Source organism: Myotis yumanensis, unplaced genomic scaffold (assembly GCF_028538775.1).
Source record: "Myotis yumanensis isolate MYYU_CA2020_CCGP unplaced genomic scaffold, mMyoYum1.0.hap1 SCAF_3, whole genome shotgun sequence".
NCBI classification, from domain to species: Eukaryota; Metazoa; Chordata; class Mammalia; order Chiroptera; family Vespertilionidae; genus Myotis; species Myotis yumanensis.
The window spans coordinates 169,432,783-169,454,447 of NW_027223754.1; the positions used below are offsets into that span (position 1 = coordinate 169,432,783).

At 39.6% G+C, this 21,665-nt stretch overlaps 1 protein-coding gene across 2 annotated transcripts in view; it reads right to left on the reverse strand.

The window, feature by feature from the left end:
* Positions 1-399: 399 nt before the first annotated feature.
* TMEM117 (transmembrane protein 117) overlaps positions 400-21,665 on the reverse strand; it is a 427,129-nt gene continuing 405,863 nt past the window's right edge. For both annotated transcript variants that reach the window (XM_070407800.1, XM_070407799.1), the window contains exons 7-8: positions 14,741-14,870; positions 400-2,089 (exon numbers count right to left, since the gene is read on the reverse strand). In XM_070407800.1, coding sequence (XP_070263901.1) covers positions 1,443-2,089; positions 14,741-14,870 — 777 coding nt within the window. In that variant the 3' untranslated portion in view covers positions 400-1,442. The remainder of the gene's footprint in view (positions 2,090-14,740; positions 14,871-21,665) is intronic.

Genomic DNA, 21,665 nt, shown 5'->3' on the forward strand with positions numbered 1-21,665 from the left:
AGTGCAGAGTTGTGTTATGCATGCTAAATTCAGCATGCTGCACGCTTAAAAGCAGGTAGATCAAAACAAGAGAGATTTTAAAAAATCATAAAGACAAAATACAGCTGTGTTGGTATGTGACAAAAAATAATTTTGCCTTAAAAGTGATCTTCCCCAATCTCCTCAAGGAACATGTTACCGTAATTTATGGAAAAAAACTAAAGGCAAATTGGGAGTGTTCCATTTCTTAACTTGTCTGGCATGGAGATTAGAAAAAATAGGGGGAGGGACTGTTGTTAAACTAAGATACAATTGAGCCCCTCTATTATAAACAAAAATGACATCACATAATATAGAATTTTCTTAAGTATTAATATGAAATGTTTAATTCTTAAATAAAAAAAAAAACAAGCACACAAAACAAGCCACTAAACATATCCTTTCATGCATGGTCTTTTCTACCTCACAAGATTCCCTTGCATGACTTTTAGAGTAGTTCCCTTGCTCAGGGTTGGCATATATTGATTTTCAATTTTCACTGTCCAGAGCCATATTTACAGAAAGATGTACAAATATTGTAGATGGTAGGCTGTGCCACCCTCACATGATTAAAACTTCAGTTCCTTGGTTTTCTAGGGCTTTGTGTAAATGCCAATAAATCTGAGAGTTCATCCAACTGTGCCTCTTAACCTTTGTTCCCGAAGGTGAAGGGCAGCATTTTTAATCAAGTAGCAATTTATCTTTAATTAGGAAAACATAATTAAGTATTATCATCTAATTGCAATTACTGGTTGGGGAAAGTCACATTTCACAAGTAGTGACCCGTGCTGGATTACCGTTCTTCTGTTATGGAATTTAGCCTCTGTGCTTGCATTTGGTGGATGGCCAATAAAAATTCAAAGGTAATCACCACGCATCTCTGTAGCCCAGCTATGGAAGTCACCAACCCCACTGGTGAATAAGAAACCAAGAGATATTTCCTGAGCCACACTTAGGCTACCCCTCTTTTCTGCTCAGACATCAATCAGACATCAAGTATAGGTCAAAATAATTGTATATAAATAAATAAAAAACACCATGTGACATAGATCAGAGAACTCTCCACACTTCATTTCTGGTACAATTAAAAACAGTTTAATGTCTCAAGGCACCACTATGGTTGAACATCAGATACACAGGTAATCAGCTAATTTTCTACTACGCCATAAAGTCAGTAAATAGCTTGTGCAGTTGTGAAAAGCAATCTCTAGAGGGTTGTTGGATATATAGTAGGCACGTGTATCATCATACAAATAGAAAACAATGAGTCCTAGAAAAAGCATGTTGAGCACCGTTGTGGCATTGTTTGTATTTCTCTACCTAACATTAAGCAGACCTTACATTTACAAAAAGAAAGACTAAATTATTGAAAGGTACACTCAGGGTTGCTTTTTTTTTTTTCTTCTGTATCCAAGTAAGGGAATCTAGTTCGTGGGTGTACTTTTAGAAGTCGTTGGATCAGGGTCAGCTTCTGCCGCGCTGGCAGGCTCATTCAAATGCGAGCTCAAGTTTTCCGACGTTAGGTGGGAAGACTTGAAGACAATCTCATTGAGGTCGGACCTGATGCAGACCAAAGAAGGGTCATTCAAAGGGTCTTCCACTGAGGCCTGGGTGTTTTCTCGAGTGATTCCCATGTCTTTGCTATGTTCTGATGGGGATTTTCGTTTCATGCGAGTGTAAGTTTTGTCTTGATTCTCCATGCCTGGCTCATTTTTCAAAAAGCGTCCAAAGAACCAAATGAAGAATCCAAACCACACAAAAGCTATCAAACTTGGAACAAAAGCCATACACTTGACATCAAGGCTAGCCCCTGTGAACCTGCTGTGGAGGAACATGTCTCCTTCAACATACGTCTTATTCGTTTGAGGATTAGTATGATTGGACCTCCATTCCCAGGATAGCTTGGTTCTGTTCAAATCCTTTAAACTTTCTGAGTCTTTAACTGTATATATCTTCTGCCCTGGGCCGATATACTGTCCATATTCATGAGGCTTATAAAATATCTGGTTCTTCCACATATTAAGATCCAAAATCAAGACGAGAAAGATAATCCCATAGTTAAACCATTTACCTGCATTAAAAAAGAAATACTGCATATTAGTCAAAGACTCATAACACTGCAATACAGTTTACTCCAATAAAAAGGATATAATGGTATAATAATATAAATTGTTAATGTTTTAGATCTGTTAACAATTCATTTTTTGAGAGTGCTATTCGGCCATTAAGTGAAAATTGGCAAAGGGAATTTCCTAAATGGATGGTAGGCATATGAAAGCATAACTGTAGGTCCCTCAGCCAGTAACTTGTGGTATTTACATTGACCAGATTAAGCCCCCTTGTTTTATAGGCTCCACAGGTTATATTCAAATTTGGGCCCATGTAGGTTATTCTCTAGAGCCTTTCACTTAATGTCTAAAAACAAAGTTCTAATAAAATTCTTAGAAAAGGCCAACATATAATTCAACATCTCTTAGAGTTTTATAGTAATGTCTGGGTGAGACATAAATCATTTCACAATGCAAGCACAGCAGCATATCAATTGAATTCCCATTGCTGTTTGCAGGTGACCTGTTGATTAAACCATTAGTTGATGTGATTCAGATCAATAATCCTTGAGCATTCACTTCGAGATGTTAAAAATAACTACATCAAATTCTCATTGAACAGAATGCATTTATTGGACATATAAATATAACTACCCCTAATGAACTGTTTTAGAAGACAAGATTTGGAGAGATTGTAACTACCATGATGTCTTTGTAGTATTTTAAATTTTTATATAAATAAGATATTCTTAAAAGTCATATGATCTAGTGATATCTTTATTTCTACAAATGGAAAATGTGAAAAACATTTTCAAGGAATACTACATTCCATTGTAATTTTTATTATAATCAGCATTTATAGCAAGTTTGAGAGTATCAAGTTTATCACAATAAAATAGCAATACTCACCTCACAGATTTGCTGTAGCAAATTAGGTGACATATGTAACAGCTTGTAGAAGCTTTAGTTCTAATTATTATTTGTATCATGTCAAAATTATTTTATTTTGTATTTGAAGATAATAGTATTGAATATTATTAAGTTACTAATTCACCTGATTATAGAACTTTTGGAAAAGGAGAGAGGTAAGATCTTGGGCAAATTTTCTAAAATAAGAATGATAAAAATGTATTTTGCATATGTACTCTCACAGAATATATAGCTATATTAAAAGAAAACTTTGTGAGGAGTTTAGGAAAATATTTTATCATCATCATTACACATTTTCAAGTTCTTATTACATGCAAGGTTGAAGGGTTTTAATCCTGGCTCTATTTAAATTCTCTAAACCCCAATTTCTTTGCATGCAGAAAATAATAGTACTTATTAAAGCTGTTAGCATTTTTCATGAAATTATTAAATGCTAAGTACAGTGCCTAGTGTAATAGGTATTCCGTAATTGTTCCTATTATTATCATCAAAGCCTTGCCTAAGCCATGATAATGACTTCATTTGCATGGGATGGTACAATTTTTCTCTATGAAGAGAGTTTATATAAACTATATGAAGGGGCATTATAACTCTGCCTGTTTTAAAATTATTCAACTTCATAGGGTTTATAATATTTATAGTGGAAGCTCTTGCCTGAATGATTTATTTTGCACACCTACATTAGAAGGTAGGTTGGAACACTGGAAACATTTCCAGATATGATAAGACAACTACAGCGTCTGGCACTGTGAAGTTCAAGCCACTCATGCCCTCCTGGATCTTAAAACTGAAACTAATTCTCACTAAGAATCAACCAGAAACAAATGAAGCTAAAGCCAGGAAAATGCAATCAAGTACAAAGGAGAGCATCATTACCAAACATCTACTGTGCTCATAACAGACTCTGCTTAGGATACCTTAGGAAATGCTGAGGGCATATGTTTCTTCCTGTTGGGGAAACAGGATAGAGACATCAATAGATAAATAAAAATAAGAAGCCACATTTGAGAGGTGCTTAATGAGTGATCAAACCATACATGCTGAAGATGTTGAGAAAATGGAATAAAAACTGAGCGCTAATTTTTATAGAAAGGATTTTGAAAGAAGTAGTAACTCATGTGGTCCCTGAAAGAAAAGCAGGATAGAAAGCAGTTTAGAAGATTTTTCATTTCTTTTATTTTTTTTTATTTTTATTTTTTACTATTCCCCAGATAGAACAGCTTACAGAAAAAAATCAGGTGATATGGGGGGGTGGGGGGAGAGGCTGAGAGGAGAGAGAAGAAAAAGAATAAAGAATACTGCAAGGAAACAAAGGCAGGAGATGAATGAGCGATGGGTGAAATGAAAACGTTCAGAGATTTTTCATCCCGTGTTCAGGAGGCACGGGAGTGCAGCTTCCATGACAGAAAGCAAGTTGAGAGAGGTGCTCTGGGTGTTTCTCTGCTGTAGATTTCTACTTATCCCCTTGCTGTGAATTCCATGTGTTAGAAAGCCAGATTGAATGGTGAGGGGAAGAGGTCCTTGAACTTGGATGACTGATCATCACCTTCTTGATTCACAATGGGCCCTTGGAGAGACTTGTTCCCCTCTAGGTCATTTTGATAAACTGGTGAACAGGGCAAGGGCCTCCATAAAGAGGTCCCTGTTTCTATGGTGATGACAGGAGATCAGAAACTGAAGATAAGCAGCAGCACAGAATCAGGGAGAAGAAAGGGAGGCCCATGGAGCTTGGAGAAAAGTGCTTTTCTGGTGGGGAAAAGATGCTCAGTGAATGTTTCAAGACAAAGGAAAAAAAATCAAAGAATAAAAATGGAGCTATGGCCCAGCCGGTTTGGCTAAGCGGATAGAACATTGGCCTGGAGACTGAAGGGTCCCAGGTTAGATTCTGGTCAAGGGCACATGCCCAGGCTGCAGGCTCGATCTACAGTAGAGGGCATGCAGGAGGCAGCCAATCAATGATTCTTTCTCATCATTGATGTTTCTCTCTCTCTCCCTTTCCCTTCCTCTCTGAAATCAATATATATATTAAATCAATATATATATCAATGTATATATATATTAAAAAGTCACTCCTTTAAAAAAATAAAGCTATATACTCTGATCACACTAAGAAGAAACCTTGAAGATAGAAAGAGCTGTTTTTCCTACTTGGAAATTATTTTTCTACCATCTCAGATGAATGGTGCTGGGTCAGTTTGACCACTAAAGTTTGACACTAAAGAATTACTGCATGTTATTTCTTATGTGGCCTGAACTCTGAATATTTAGATGGGATGGAGGGAGAGCACATTAAAAATGCAATGCTTGACATCAGTTAATGGGTACCATCACCCTGCTCTAACACATCTTTACCCATTTGTGAGAGGGAATGCTCTCGTGACAGAAACTGCAGGCTGGAAATCAGCAGATGGAGATTTCATTCTAACGCTGAACTTGAATAATACAACCTTGGGTAACCTGTTTAACCTCTCCAGACCTCAATATTTTATTTTCAAATTGAGGACATTGAACTACATGCCTTCCAGATTTATGATTTTCCTCCTCTTTCCCCAAATCCTTCTACTCACTAGCTCCATGAATTCAATTTTTTTACTCTGTGAAATGGAGAATAATACCAATGTAACTGCATCAAAGGATTATTGTGAGGACAAAATGAGAAGTTATTATTTGAAGTTCTCTGAAATACATTGTTTGCCAAAAATGTAGGGTAGTATTATTTTACAATTTCTTTACTTCTTTAGGATCTCGGTGACAGAGCAGAGGGAAAAAAGAGTATGTACGGGTTTATAACAAAGATATATCTTAAAGGTGACCAGTTTGGATAAAACAGAATGAATTACTGTGAACTAACATTATTGGGTAGATATTACTAGGCCAGTTACCTAAGAGTGCCCAATGTGTAGCTACATGAAAATATACTTTGTGAATCAGCATATTTAACATGTTAAAAACCTATAGCAATTGGTCATTGTTCTACAGGTTGCAGCGGTATTGCTCCTGAGCAAAGGTCTTGTACATACACATAAGTTGAGGCTACAAGACAGGAGATAGTACCTCCACTCCCACCCCAGCCGAGAGGCCATGTGGCGATGAAAAAGTGCAGAGGACAGAGAGGAGACTGAGCAGAATGCCTACTGATATATTTCCTTATTCTATGCTATAGCATTGTACTTCCCTATACTGTCATAGCCATTCAGCCAAAACTTGAAGCTGCTGGAAATCTAGAATTCTTCTTACATTTTTGTTTGTTTCCAGACCACTTGGCATAACTTCTGGTCCATTTATCCATTTGTACAAAGAAAGAATGTTTATCTTTCTCTAACATCCATTCTTACATTTTCCCACACAGTGTTTTGTTACCTTGGTAATGCTTTCTCCTCTTTAAAAAAAAAACAACTACTTTTGCCCTATGAGATGTGGCAACCCAGAGAGCAAAACCTGGTTGGACAACTGAACCTTGCTGTTCTTATCTATAAGGTGAGGGAACTGAGCTATATAAACCTTATGGTTTCTTCTCAGCCCTGAGAGTCTCTTGGATGAGTCTGTGAAATAAACATTGTCTAAACATTAATGTTTTATGATGGGTCAGAAAATCTCACCATTAGAGCCAAAAGATGGGGTACACCATTTCCAGATGGAGAAAGCTTTCCTCAAAAAGAAAAAGCTTGTGTACTTTGAGAAACACTGCTTAACATAAAAACTGAATTTGAGTCCCAGAAATAACTCACATGGAAAGGCTATAAGGCACAAAAAAGGGAAGGATAGAAAGTGCTTCTATTTCATTTCCCAAAGTGTGTTGTTGTGAATGTACGGTCAACCACAACGAGAGGTTTGGTATTTCAACATTGATCATATGAGAGATATTGCATTTCCTCCTGTTGTTCCAATGACATAGCACAATGTAAATCAGTAAGGAGGCAGGGTACAAATCCATACATTATTTCTATTAATCTCCCTGTTGAAATATCTCACTGTCTCCTTTAATGAGAAATCACTGCATGGTGTTGGTGGGATTACCTCCTTCTTGTATATTGTGCTTTTAATGAATCATACTGATTGTCAAAAATGATACTATAATGATAATTTTATCTTTTTACTTTGTGGGAGTCTATAGAATCCTGGGATAGTTAGTTTTAAAAGGATTCTCCATTAAATATCACCATCGCCATAGGAAGTGACGACAATTTGGAGGAAACTGTCATTTTTTTCAACTAGGAAAAATGCCTATAAAGGACTGATATTTTCACCATGTAACAAAACTTTCAGGATTCAAATATGCAATCATAATATATTTTAAAAAATCTTTTACCCAGTAGTTTCCAGCTAGCACTGTGCTTGAGCTGTGCTGTGGGCACCTTCCACCAGGTGGATACCACACTGGGCCAGACTCTGGCATCCAGAACAAATACATGACACCGTCATGTTCCACAAAGCCATTTAGTATCCATAGTATCCACTATGGCAGCAGTTCTCAACCTGTGGGTTGCGACCCCTTTGGGGGTCAAACGACCCTTTCACAGGGGTCGCCTAAGACCATCGGAAAACACATATATAATTACATATTGTTTTTGTGATTAATCACTATGCTTTAATTATGTTCAATTTGTAACAATGAAATTAGAGGTCACCACAACATGAGGAACTGTATTAAAGGGTCGCGACATTAGGAAGGTTGAGAACCACTGCACTATGGGATAAGAAGAAACCCTGGCCTTGAAGGAGATGAGTTTCGGATAATTAAAGAAATAACAGCAGGCTCTAACAGGCGTCTTGGCCATAGTCAATGCCCTCTCATTCCAGACAAAAGCAGTGAAAACAAGGCTCACTGCATTAGCATCTCTTTAAGTCCCTGCCTAGGGAATTCACGAACATCTAGAACCCACATTAAGTGCTTGGACCCTGAGGATACCATTTAGAAACTTGAAGATATTTACTAAATAATTTTTGAATTAATAAGAGTTGGTAAAGTATCTTCTTAAGACTTAAAAACAAATTAATATAGCTTCTCAAAGTGCCTCTCTTGTCATTGTGGCTTCCTAAGTGGGAGACTATTCCTTTAGGACATAATCTGATATGACGAGTAGAGGCAGAAACTTGTGATGATGAAAGAGAAAGAAAAAGCTATCTAGTTGTACTTAAGACTGGACAGAAGATTCTTGAGATGGGGAACTATGTCAGGTTCATTTTTGTATTTCCTAGATCCTAGCTTAGGTGTAGACACAAATTAACTCAGAAAATGTCTGTTAACAAACAGGGAAGCTCTGAGATAGTGTGTCCAAAAAAAAAAAAAAAAAATACAATGAGTGAAGTTCTATCCTTCAAATCAAATACATATGTTACAACGATCTCTTGAATTCTGGGATATTGCTAAAATCTAATATAATCTGGAAAATAAAATATTCATGTATCAAAGATGGATTAATTATATATTTCAAGTTCTTCCTCTGAGTGCGAAGGCAGTTCCTGAGGAGCATGTGAGTTTTATAATGAAAATCCTCATCTATGCATAAAGACACCTCAATTGGGGGAGTGGGGGGCAGGGTGGACCAGCTCAGGGGCAGCAAGGACTCACAGGTTATGGGCGAAGCAACTACGGCCTGAAGAAGATGAGTTTTGGACAAATAAAATGAATTGCTGCTTTAGGTAGAAGTAAACATAGTTAGTTCTTAGAGCTGTATAAATGTGTTGATAATGGAAATTGCTTCAGGGAAGGTTTAAAAAAAATTCACAACTGAGAGAAGAGCAAGAGGTCCTTGTGTGCTCTGGATAACTTCATGATCTTGGGGGACTGTCATGGTGAACAGGATGCATCCTATCTCCCTATAACAAGTCCCTCGCTAATTCTGTCCGACAGAATATTGTGCCCGATGGACCACTGGCCTGCCCTCCCTAGCACGTCCCACGATCTGATGGACACAGGAGAGCTCTTTAAGAAACAATCTCTGGGAACTCATTTGCCAGAAATCATGCACCTTTGGAAACAAAGCGAAGGGTTTTCTTCATTATTTTCCCCATTCTCGCCATCGTGCAGCACCTGTGCCCTCACACCGCGCAGGGAACTGAAATAGAACACACACGCCACAGAGGCTTGTTTACTTCTGCATTTTCCATTTTTGCCGAGAGGGTTCCCGCGGGCATCATGGTGCCAACAGTGTGAATTCTCTCCTCGCAGAGGCACCGGCCTTCCTCCGGCCTTTCCCCCCCGCCCCCGCCTAATTTACTCAGATGATGGCCACCAACGGGACCCTTCCTTTGTCTGGCTGGGATGACAGATGGCAGAGCTTCCACCGGGACTGGCATTAATAGGGCTCAGAGGAGCTCCCGATTTTGAATTGAGAGGCCATTCCTCTCTCACCTCCTGAGACTCAATACATCACATTCTGAATCCATCTTTGCACTCACCTTATAGGGAAAGGGGCAGAGGGCAGGGGAGAGGATTGCACAGTTGCATTTAGCATTTACTTGGGGTTGGGCTAAAAGCACCGGGGTGACCTCGTCACTAACCTTTTACCTCCTTTGTTACTGAAATAAAAATTCCCAGAAAAATATTTGAACACACCCTTAGATAGTGATGATATACATACTGCAGCAAACCATCTGCCAAGGGGGACCCAGAGGAGCTGAACAGATGCAACAACTCAGGTTATTTCTGACACGCATAAGGAAAACTAGCTCGGAATCAGGATTAAAAACCACTCAAAGCCTAATGCTTTGAAATGGGAATGGGAAGTCATCAGTGTCAGATGGCCCTCTCCATCCACAGCAGTTCCCTGGGAGAGAGATTCTTGCCATTCTCAGCATCTTCCTTCCTGAGGACTCGGGGCAGTCACAGTAGAGAACTCAGAATACTGGATAATTAATCAGAGTGCCTTTCTTTGACTGCCTAATGTTTTACTTTGTTTTAAAATTAAATAGAAACCCTGAATGGATACATGGAAAAGCTTTAGGTAAAGACAGTGAGAATTTGAATGCTTAAGACATGGCAGACAGTGTTTTAAGTGCCCCGTACATGTGAATCAATTTAATTCTCATAGCAACCAAGGGGTAAGTACCAGTACGGTCTCCATTTAACAGATGAGAAAACTGAGCCACTGAGCGGTTATGGAGCTTGACAAAGGCCACGCCAGCTGTCAATGGTGGAGCTGGAGCCTATGCCCAAACATCTATACTCCATTGCCTCAGTGTGCACCCACGCCCTTTGTAGATCACTGAGCCGCGATGTTGATGTCAGGGTATGGCCATCCTTGACCCTTAGGAAACCCTGGCAGGCCCTGTCCAGCCTCTTCTAGTGCAGAACACACACAGTAGAGAAAGCAGCACATGGAGCTACATGGGGTCCCTAGGGTCCCTTCCACCTCAGCTCCAGTTTCTTCTGTGGTCGCCAGGCCTTTCCCATCATGCTCTGCTGTGGGGCCTCCTCTCTTTGCCTGGGCTCTAAACTTCCAGCTCCTGGCAGGCCTCTCCCATCTCCTTTCCCACTGGCCACCCATTTCTATTGAACTTGCATTCTGACCCCTAACTTTGTTTTAGGAGTTGCATATAAAGAGAAATTAAAGCTGAGATGACAAAACTGACTCATTCACCTTTCTGGAGTGCCCACATGTCTACTTTTGTCGCAACACCCTGGGCTCTGGCTCCAAAATCACCGGAGGCCCTGAACATTAGCCAGCTGTGGTCCTGGACTTTAGTGTCACACACACTGCCTGCCTGTGAACCTGCGCAGCTGGCTGCCGGCCCATCAACCTCTCAGGCATCGGGGCCGAGAAGAAGAACCTGAGAGGCCTGGGTCTGGGACCCTGTGTCATGAAGTCAGCCTGTCCAGAGAGGCCCCAGCCATTTCCACTCATTCCTGCAATGGCAGCACTGTCACCTCTTTTCTTTGTAAATAAAGCCAGACCATTAAAAACAAAAAGCTTAGATGAGAGTAATTCTGACTACAGAAAATGTTTCTCAGCAGCAGTGTTTCTCAGAGTGCAGTCCCCTGGCACCCTGGATAAGCATCCTTGGTGGTGCCTGGAGAATAGCTGATTTCAGACTCCACCACATACATCAGGCATCCGGATGACTCTGGGTGTGCAGCTAACAGATAAATAAATAAATAAATAAATAAATAAATAAATAATAAGTTTTATACACACACACACACACACACACACACACACACTCACACACATACACACACTGAGAGGCCAGATTATTATGATCAGCCAGATTATTATGACCACCCCATACTTCATTGGGCTACCTTTTGCCTTCAATACTGCGGCGATTCTTCTTGGCATTGACTCCACAAGATGTTGAAAGGTGATGCGAGGAATCTGACACCATGCCTGATGAATGGTACTGTCCAGTTCTGTGAGATTTGATGGTTGTGGAACCAGCTGCCTGATGGCTCTTTTAACTTCGTCCCACAAATTCTCAATTGGATTGAGATCTGGTGATTGTGGGGGCCACCTAAGCAAGGTAAAGTCTCCCTCATGTTCCTGAAACCACTCCTGCACAATACAAGCACTGTGGCATGACACATTGTCTTGTTGGAAGAAGCCATCTCCATTGGGATATGCCATCAACATGATAGGATGAACTTGATCAGCAACGATACTTAGGTATGTTGTGCTATTCAGATGTTTATAATGGTCTGGCCCTCTAGCAACTTCAGCGTGAAATTATAGCTAATTTGCCTACAAACGTCAGATGGTCATAATAATCTGGCCATTCAGTGTGTGTGTGTGTGTGTGTATGTATATACATATATATACATATATTATTTCAGAGAGGAAGTGAGAGGGAGAAAGAGAAACATCAATGATGAGAGGGAGTCATTGATTGGCTGTCTCCTGCATGCCTTCTACTGGGGATCGAGCCCACAACCTGGACATGTGCCCTGACCAGGAATTGAACTGCAGCCTCCTGGTTCATAGGTTGATGTTGAACCATTGAGCCACACTAGCTGGGCTGATTTTTTTTTTTTTTTAAACAAGCTCTCTAGGTGATTCTGATACACACTAAAGTTTGATAACTGTTGATGGATATAGAGGGTTTCACACTTAATCATCCCAGTGGTGATACCACATTTGCTTAGTAAGAAAAGCGTTGACGTCTCTCTAAGGAAGGAAGCAGCACTTAGAGAAGCTGATCAAGTCAGGGTTTGCAGTGCACTTGGACAGTCGTGGGCTGCTAACTACTGAGCCTATTAAAATACAACATGGAGCCCCGTGGTTTGGAGACTTTACTTAGTTTGCCCAGAAACAATGATTTTACAAAGTCAGATAAAGTCAAAGGCCTTTCACAGGAGATTAGGTGGCACTCCAGAGTGGCCTCAGCAACCTCTTCAGCCAACTAACAGAACAAAGACAGTAACTAACAAAAACAAGAGGGGAGAAGTTAGGACTTTCTTTTCTATCACCATTTCCTAGGAAATGTGATCAGGGGTGGGTCTGGGGAAAGATATATCTTCTTAGCACAAATTAAATTTAACTTTTTTTTGGTGAATCCCTTCACCGCAAAGCCCACATGTACCCTATTTTATTTTTAACTGCAGAACCCTCAAAAAAGCCCCTCAGCAGGTCCAGGCACCCAGACATTTGCATGCTTGGCCCAAATTTGGAGACGGTCTGACCTCAACTGTGCCTTCTCAATCACACCGAGAAGTTCTCAAAGATCAGCATCACCAGGGAGGCTTTGCAATAGGCCCATTCCCTGGCTTTTACCCAGACCCAATGGGCAGGAACCATTAAGAATGGGGCCCAACAATCAGTATATTTATAAAGTTCCCCAGGTGATATGCTAATCAGCATAATTTGGCAAACACTGCACAAAAGCCTTAATCACAATATATTCCCACCTCCTGGCACACTTACTAACATGCAGACTCCATTAAGTTTTTGCAAAATAATACTTGGCGGGACAAAAGTTTACGCTCAAAGGCATAGGAGTGTCTACCTCAAAGCTAAGGACTCTAAGTTTCAGGGGACCCCTGTCGCCCGGTTCCCTTCCAAGGCCTCACTATCATTCTCTTTTCTCTTCATGTTTTTAAACAGAGCATCCCAAATTGTGTAAGCTTTGAGGGCCACAAAACCTAAACCTGCCCCTGTCTTTAAATGACAGTGTATCTGACAAAACCATGCAAAATAGTCCTGAATTCAATACTTTCAACAACTTGATTTTTTTTTCTAATCAATGGCTTCTCTGAATCTGCCCCTCCCCTTTTAAACCTGTTAGTCTACCCTCCAGCAGTATAATTTTGACAGGGATTCTGATATGCAGTCCGAGACAATATTCGTGCCATGATGGCCTGGGACAAGAGCTGATAGCAAGAACAGATGGTCCAGGCAAAAGCCCACCCAAAGGGATATGACGATGCCATGTGCATGATGGCTGTTCAGAAGTCCGGGAGGGGAGCATGCTGCCGAGATTAAGTGGGGACTCTGAAACCACACGATGTGACCTGAACTCAAATTGATTGATTTACCTGGTGAATTTAATAGATGAGCCTCATTCATTCTGAATAGGAAAAGCAACCTGCTGCAGCTTCCCTATTCATGAGCTCATTCTCCAATTTAGAAAGGTCGCCTCATGCTCAAAGCAAAAAAACAGCCTTCAAGTTGAGAAGCAAAGGTCTTTTTGCAGTGCTCATGTGTTCACGTTTCCTGTGTTCAGGCTATTTTTACTCGGGAGCACAGACGGTAGTGTAAGCACAGATTTCCTCAGCAGTTTCTATCAGAGCAGGTGTGGGATCCTCGGCCATTGTCCTTAAAACGTGCACACACGGGCGACTTGCATTTGAACAGCTTGGGAACTAATGCCATCCTTCATTTGGCCACGCAGCTGTCTGCTTCTTGTTAGAAAAGAAATAAAAGATATAAAGCATAACCCTAGGAAGCCTTTTTTAGAAGCAAATGACTGAGATGCCACAAAAGAGTATTATAACACATCATATTGGAGGTGTTTCAAACACAGGACACATCTGAAAGTGAAATCATCTGAGGAGTCACAAGAGAATCACTGGAGACAAACATGAGCTCTGCCACAGAAGGAGCTTTGTACTCAATCAAATGAGACCTGGGCCAACTCCCTGAAGGCTGATGGTCTGATGGGAGCTACCATTGTTTTGATCTCAGCCGTAAACAAAGAACAAAGCACAAAGAGTGTTCATGTTGAGAAAATTTACTGAGCTGTAGGTTGTGAAAAGGAAGCCCACCAATGAAAAAAACAAAACAAGGCAGGGTGATACAGGGAGTACGGCTAATTGTAGACTACCTATGGTACAGAGTTCGCTACCTCTCCACATTGAAGGTTTGTCCTCTCCCCTGACAATCCTGTGCTAGGGCACTAGGTCTGACAGCAGAAGTGGCTGCCCAACCAGGGACTGCATTCCCACCCCACCCCACCCCCGCCACCCCGCACCCTCCTGACTAGTTATTGCCAATAAAATGTGAGTGGAGATGACATGTTTCTGTTCCAGGCCAAGGTGGTTAAGAAACAGGGAAGCCTTCTTAACCATTTTCCCTATTCTCTTTATTCCCAACTGCCTGAAGTTGCACTTGTTAAAGCCATCAGCAGTGCAAGTCCCAGAGTGACAGCCCAGAGCCCCAGCCGATCTGGAACCACTGGGAACCACCTGGTACTGTTCGGTAAGAACAAGTTATATTTATGTATGCCTATACAATGTCGCCATTTGCTTTTTCATAGCAGCTAACATTACTCTAAGTAGGAGACAAATCCTATTCATGGTTATAACATACCTGTTATGTGAATGCGATATTCTTCCTTAAAGATCTTCTGGAAGAAAGGAATCTGGAACTGCATGTGAGGCGTATGCAAGCCAGGGAGATTTACATCAACGTCTCCCATGAAATGTGGGAATTCCCAGTCCTATCAGAGAAAATCAACATAAAGACATATTTGTGATTTGTTTTGTACCTAAGCAGTGAAACATCCCAAAATCGACTTTTTGTAAGCACTTATAAAATCATTTCAATGCAGCCAAGCTGTTGGATGTATCAGTTTCATTCGGTGATGGTTATTTTATGTACATTTGGTAGCGGTGTGCATTCAAAACCAACATTAAGTCATAACTTATATCCTCCGCTTTTCTCTTTAATGTGGTACTAAGAAACCAATACGGAATGGATTTGCATCTATACATGTTTATCTTTTTCTTCTGGAGAACTGATTTTAAATTTTTATAGGAAGCAAGCAATCCATATTTTATAAATATAGGGTAAATTTGTTTCACTACCTTTAAAATATATAAACCCTATAATAGCATGTTTTATGTAACAAGATGAAGTAAAAAGGATCTGATTCACTTAAGAAAATTCTTCCGTTTTCATCACGGCCAAAGACTCCTGTCCTGCTCTCTTGCAATTTAGCACTAGTTTGAACCCAACAATGGAGGGCCTGACATGCTACCGTAAGAGACAAACTGAATTAATTCCCAAACTGTCATTAGTTATTTCCTGGTTGTGAAAGCAAAACCAAGTGGGATAACCCTCCCTTTCATAAATCAGGGTATTTTCAGGTGTTTCACCTGCTCTTGGTTTTTGGATGCAGGCATCAAAGTAAAGTTCATAACTAGCATGAGAAGAAAGAATGCACAAAATATAAAAAAACTTTTGAGGTGAATCCATAGGCATGAGTACAGATATTTTCACTTTTAATAATGAAATAATCATTAAATTATCAGTTCTGTATTTAGAGAATACTTTTAAAGAACTTGAATATTGAAAAAATAAGACACTAAATACTAATTTAAAATTTCAATCCATTATCTCAATATAAAAAAGTTGGAATTTCCCAAGACTTCTATATATGCAGCTAATAGAGGTGCGTTAATACAGTTCCCAAACATGTTGCGGGTTTTCCTGTCCATTCCCCTCTCCTCTTTGCTGTGAATTCTGATTAAGGGAAAACAGGCCTTGGATAAAGGAGAACATGTGAGTGGTGGTAAACAGGAAGCTTTCAATGTTTATTAATTCTTTACTTATGGATCACTTCAAGTAGCCAAGAAGGAATAAGTACACAAGGAGAAAAATAAAATGATGCAACATCATCCCTTTCTATTGGTACGTATGCAAATATCTTGTTGGTCTCACCTCTCCCTGTTTTTCAGACATTAGCAGCAAGTAGGCATGTAATTTGCGAAATTCAGAAAACCCAAAGCATTTGAGCTAAATGAATTTGAACATTTTGATCTAAAATACTAGTAGAGCCCTAGCTGGTTTGGCTCAGTGGATAGAGCGTTGGCGTTCAGACTGAAGGGTTCCAGGTTCAATTCTGGTCAAGGGCACATGCCCAGGTTGCGGACTCTATCCCAAGCAGGGGGTGTGCAGGAGGCAGCCAATCAATGATTCTCTCTCATCATTGACATTTCTATCTTTCCCTTTTCCTTCCTCTTTGAAATCAATAAAAATATATGACAAATAAATAAATAAAATATTAGTAGAAAATGGATTGGTAATAATACTTGTGAACTATTGAATTTTATTAAAGTGCATTTGATACTATCTTGTTCTATGTTACTTAACAAGACTCCTGCAAGGAGAATTGAAATTGATTTGGCTTTTTGATAAATATAACTGACATCTCCCATGAAAAATTACACTTGGTAAACAAAGAGATTGATAACCAAGAGTTTCTTTCGCTAGCCCTGGAAAAAGAATACAAAGCATTACCAGGAAAACAATTTTCCTTTTTATTTCTTGGTTTAAAAAAGAGAATATTTCTCAGTAGTAATTGGGCAAGTGTACTTAGGGTACCTTCTTTTTGGAAAGACATTATTGGATTGTTCTCATTTGGCTTTTCATTCCATAAAACTAAAGTTTCTATTGGGTATGAAATTGGTCTTAGTTTGAAAGTAATCTCTAGAGCAGAGGTTCTCAACTTTCCTAATGCCGCGACCCTTTAATACAGTTCCTCATGTTGTGGTGACTCCCTGTTTCATTGCTACAAATTGAACTTAATTAAAGCATAGTAATTAATCACAAAAACAATATGTAATTATATATGTGTTTTCCGATGGTCTTAGGCGACCCCTGTGAAAGGGTCATTCAACCCCCAAAGGGGTCACGACCCATAGGTTGAGAACCGCTGTTCTAGAGATTTATTGTAGACTGGGATCAAAACTTCATTCATCAAAAAATAGTTCCTCGCTGAAACTGGTTTGGCTCAGTGGATAGAGCATCGGCCTTCGGACTGAAAGGTCCCAGGTTCGATTCCGGTCAAGGGCATGTACCTGGGTTGCAGGCACATCCCCAGTAGGAGATGTGCAGGAGGCAGCTGGTCGATGTTTCTCTCTCATCGATGTTTCTAACTCTCTATCTCTCTCCCTTCCTCTCTGTAAAAAATCAATAAAATATATTAAAAAAAATAGTTCCTCAATTATTTCCCACCTGTACTTGGAGATAGAAAGATGAATTAAGGAAATGGAGAGTAAAGGGAAGAGAAATTCTTACTCTTTATATGGACTACTAGAGCCCTGGTGCATGGGATTTGTGCACTGTTGGGGGTGTGTGGCCTGTGGGGATTGGCCCGCTGTGGGAGCACCGCTCATCCTGGTCAGCCCAGGAGCTGTGGACCCGCCCTCTGAGCAACTGCTTCCACTGTGGGAGCACACTGACCACCAGGGGGCAGCTCCTGCATTGAGCATCTGCCCCCTGGTGGTCAGTGCGTGTCATAGCAACTGTTTGACCAGTAGTTCTGCCATTCGGTTGCTGAGGTTTTATTATATAGGATGGTATTACTTATTTATTTTTTTAAGGGCTCAAGTAAGGGCATTTGAGGGAAATTGTGAGAGAAGTAGCTGGTGCCATTTAATTTAAGAAATTTTTCAAATGATTAATAAAAAAGAGATGATACATTCTCTTAGATTTGCCCCTTTTACATTATTTTTTATAATTGCCACATTTTGTTTTTCAAAACTTGTTTCCTCAGTCTCTGCCTCCACTCTCTCCCTGCTACTCTAGTTTTTGTACTTCAATTTCTACTCTGCATATTTCTTCAGACTCATTATTGAATCAATGGAAACTCTGGCCTTACTTGACAGAGTGGAATGGTAATAATAATAATTGCTACTATTTTAAGGATATCTTGGGCTCATCTTAATGGAGAATACCTGGTAATAACCCAGGTATTTACTTGAAGGAGGGGAGTGGACAGTGTCCTAAAACTTCCTAGGTTTCAGTCTCTTCACCTATATTTGGGATTAAATATCTCCATCTCACAGACTTCCTGGGAGTATGAAATAATGCCTGGACAGCACATAGCACATTGCTGGAGACCAAGGGAAGGGGCAAGGAAATGCCCACAAGCACAGTTGATTTCCTAGCATGATTCCACGGTCAGGCTTATCCTGAGAGTGAAGCAGAGGAACCGAAAGATCTGTTTTCGGGAGGATTATGCAGAAGGCTCCTTCAAGGTTCAGGAGAGAATGGATGAAAGCCCTCTTTCCTTCCTGCCTTTACCCACTGCACAGCACTGGCCTCCTGAGGCCTCTGACTGAGACTTCGGTCAGATCAGAGTTCTCCCAGAGGGTGCTGGGAGAGGGCCATAGGGAATGGCGCCTTCCCTCAAAGAGACATGGGAGGTAGCCTTATGGTTTCTCATGCAATATGGGTCACACTGTGGTGACCTCCAGAAATAACGGTAGGAGACTTTAATGGTTGAGGACAGAGGCACCACTACTACATAGCAATATGTGAAATGAAAGGCTGAGGAAATCTAGATACTTGGATATAAATTATTGATCACTAGCAATGCTATAATATCATCCTAGGCAATATATATTTATATTTATATTTATATTTATATTTATATTTATATTTATATTTATATTTATATTTATATTTATATTATTTATATTTATGTTATTTATATTTATATTTATTTATATTATTTATATTTATGCCATTTATATTTATATACAAAATTATCCTGAAAGCTTGCAATGAACCCATTCACAGATGAGAAAGTTTACCTCAGAGAGGTTAAGTTGCCACAATGTAACATAGCTGCCATATGGCAGAACCTGGCCCAAACAATACATACCTTCCGTTAGGTCATGCTGTCTTTAACTGTGAAAAGTGACTGCAGCTACTATGTTTTATTCAGAACTGAAATTATTTTTACCTGCTATATCTGGTTCTAGTTGAGAATCGCTTATGGCAGTCATGCTTGCTTGTCTTTCACCAACAGCCAGTTCCATGAGGAGCTTTAAACTATTTTCCTCCCACCCCCATTCCAAGAGAGCCCTCATTTTTATCTGACCTTACCTTGAACAAGAATAACTGTAATTCTTTCTCCACTAAACAACTGTCCCAGAAATAGTTGGCTTGTAATCCAACTGATGAGGGAAATTTGAATAACGGGTGATTGATAGCAAATACCGAGATTCTCTTGGCATTGTGACTATGGATGTACAGCCAATTTCATACACAAATTGCATGAGAGCCTTGGCTTTATCTCCTTATGCATAAATGTTAAATATGTACTTTGAACACAAGACAAAAATGTTGACTTAAGAGAATGATGAGGCAAGATGTGTTTGGCTACTAAGACCAGGGTAGATCCAGGCTGATCCTGTGATTGCATATTAAAAAAGTATTAATTTATTTTGTTCTTCAAGAAATGTTATCAGTATTTAGTAATTAAAAGCTTCATTACTACCTTCTGCTATTAAACCTAACAATAACTGCAGAGGTCTGTCACATTTGTGCTTTAGAGATGTGAAAATTGTTTACCACACATGCTATTCCAGCCAGTTCTCATCAGCTCATGGTGATGAACAGACTTCCAACTTTGTATCTCGCTTCATCTATGACAGACAATCCATTGCCATTCAGATGGGCACATTTCCCATGTAAAAATAAATGAGCAGTGCCATGGTGTATATCTAATCTCATTTTTTACTTACTATGGCCTATAGCAATAAAAATCACATTTGAACACTGATGTCCAAATTACATTTGGATGTGTAATTTGGACTGATTTGCCCAAATATGATTCTGTCCAAATGGGCCCTATTATTCATGAACCACATTGGGACAGAATTTCAGGACCATGTTAACTATATAGGCAAGATGGTCTCAGGATATACCAGTACTGGATTCAGCATTTCCCCACGTTTTCTCTTTGAGAGGCATGCCTTAGGGCCAAAGAAGTGAACTTGGTATGCAGAGGAACTCAAGATTGAAACCAACACTGTTTTGAATTCCCCAACTGGCATTCAATTCCCCAAAGCAAAGGAAGAGACTTCATTTATATTTAGAGAACCGTGGGAGGATAAAAAATGGAATAACACTGATTACTCTATCCTGCTAAACTAAAGCCATAGTATCAGAACACAAGTTTTTATTTTGGGGGTCAAGGATTGGTCACTTGATTTTTGAGGAAATGAAGAGATAGATTAAATTAGATTTTACTGAAAAGTACTGATCACCATTCAGAGTAGAACTGATAGTAGATTCTTAAATGTTAGTAAAAAAATACCCAACATTTTTCAATATAATACTTTGTATACCTACTATTTAAAGGCATTAAGTTTTAAATGATTTCAAAAGCCTCTTTACAGATATATTTATTTCTCTTTGTTATTCTCTATTCCTCCTGAATTTAGATCCACGAATATCAGATCATCATACTACCAAACATTTCCCCAGCTTAAAAAGTGTCCTTAGCTTTTCTATGCTTATCAGTGTCCTAGCAACAGGATTTCAGATGACAAGGAGCATTGGTGGCCTGAAGAATTGTACTTCTGCTTTGGGTGATATTTTTGTTTCTTATTAAGAATCTCAAGTGCTTGATTTCTTTTGGCAACCCTGTGCTTCTTCTAACTGACAAAAGTTGCCATGGGATCCCTTGGCTGAGTAAATCCTTGCCTTGACATATAGTAGATATAGCTTGTATGTTTGTTTATTGTCTGTCTTTCCCCCTGGAATGTAAGCTCTTGAGAGCTTACAGGTGTTTTCTTTTCCCTGTTTTGTTCACTGATGTATTCCCCATACCTGAAATAGTGTTCAGCATACAGTGAGTGCTCAAATATTTGTTCAATTAATGAATGGAGCTCTCTCAAAGTTAAAGATATACAACAGCCCTGACCGGTTTGGATCAGTGGATAGAGCATCGGCCTGCGGACTCAAGGGTCCCAGGTTCGATTCTGGTCAAGGGCATGTACCTTGGTTGCGGGCACATACCTAGTGGGGAGTGTGCAGGAGGCAGCTGATCGATGTTTCTCTCTCATTGATGTTTCTAACTCTCTATCCCTCATCCTTCTTCTCTGTAAAAAAAAATCAATAAAATATATATTTTTAAAAAAGATATACAACAACCCCTTTTTGGTTTCATGTAAATGGAAACTCAGGATAGATTTACATAAACAGATATATCATAATAAATACTTGTTTTTGTAAATAATATCACACATCAACCTGAGATTCTTTATTGAGAGAAAAAGTTGTTTTCTCCCCTATAAACTAGTTATACTGGAATCATAGAGTAACCTAAATATTATGCCATTTGCTGAAGGCACAGAGGAAAGCAGATAGTGGGTAATTAGAGAAAGAAAGTGGAGGTCAAATGCAACTATTGTGAGATGAGGCATTTACTGTTGGGGGAATTAGTTAAAATGCGTGTTGGGATGATCCAAGAAACCCTTTCAGTGACCACGTAAAT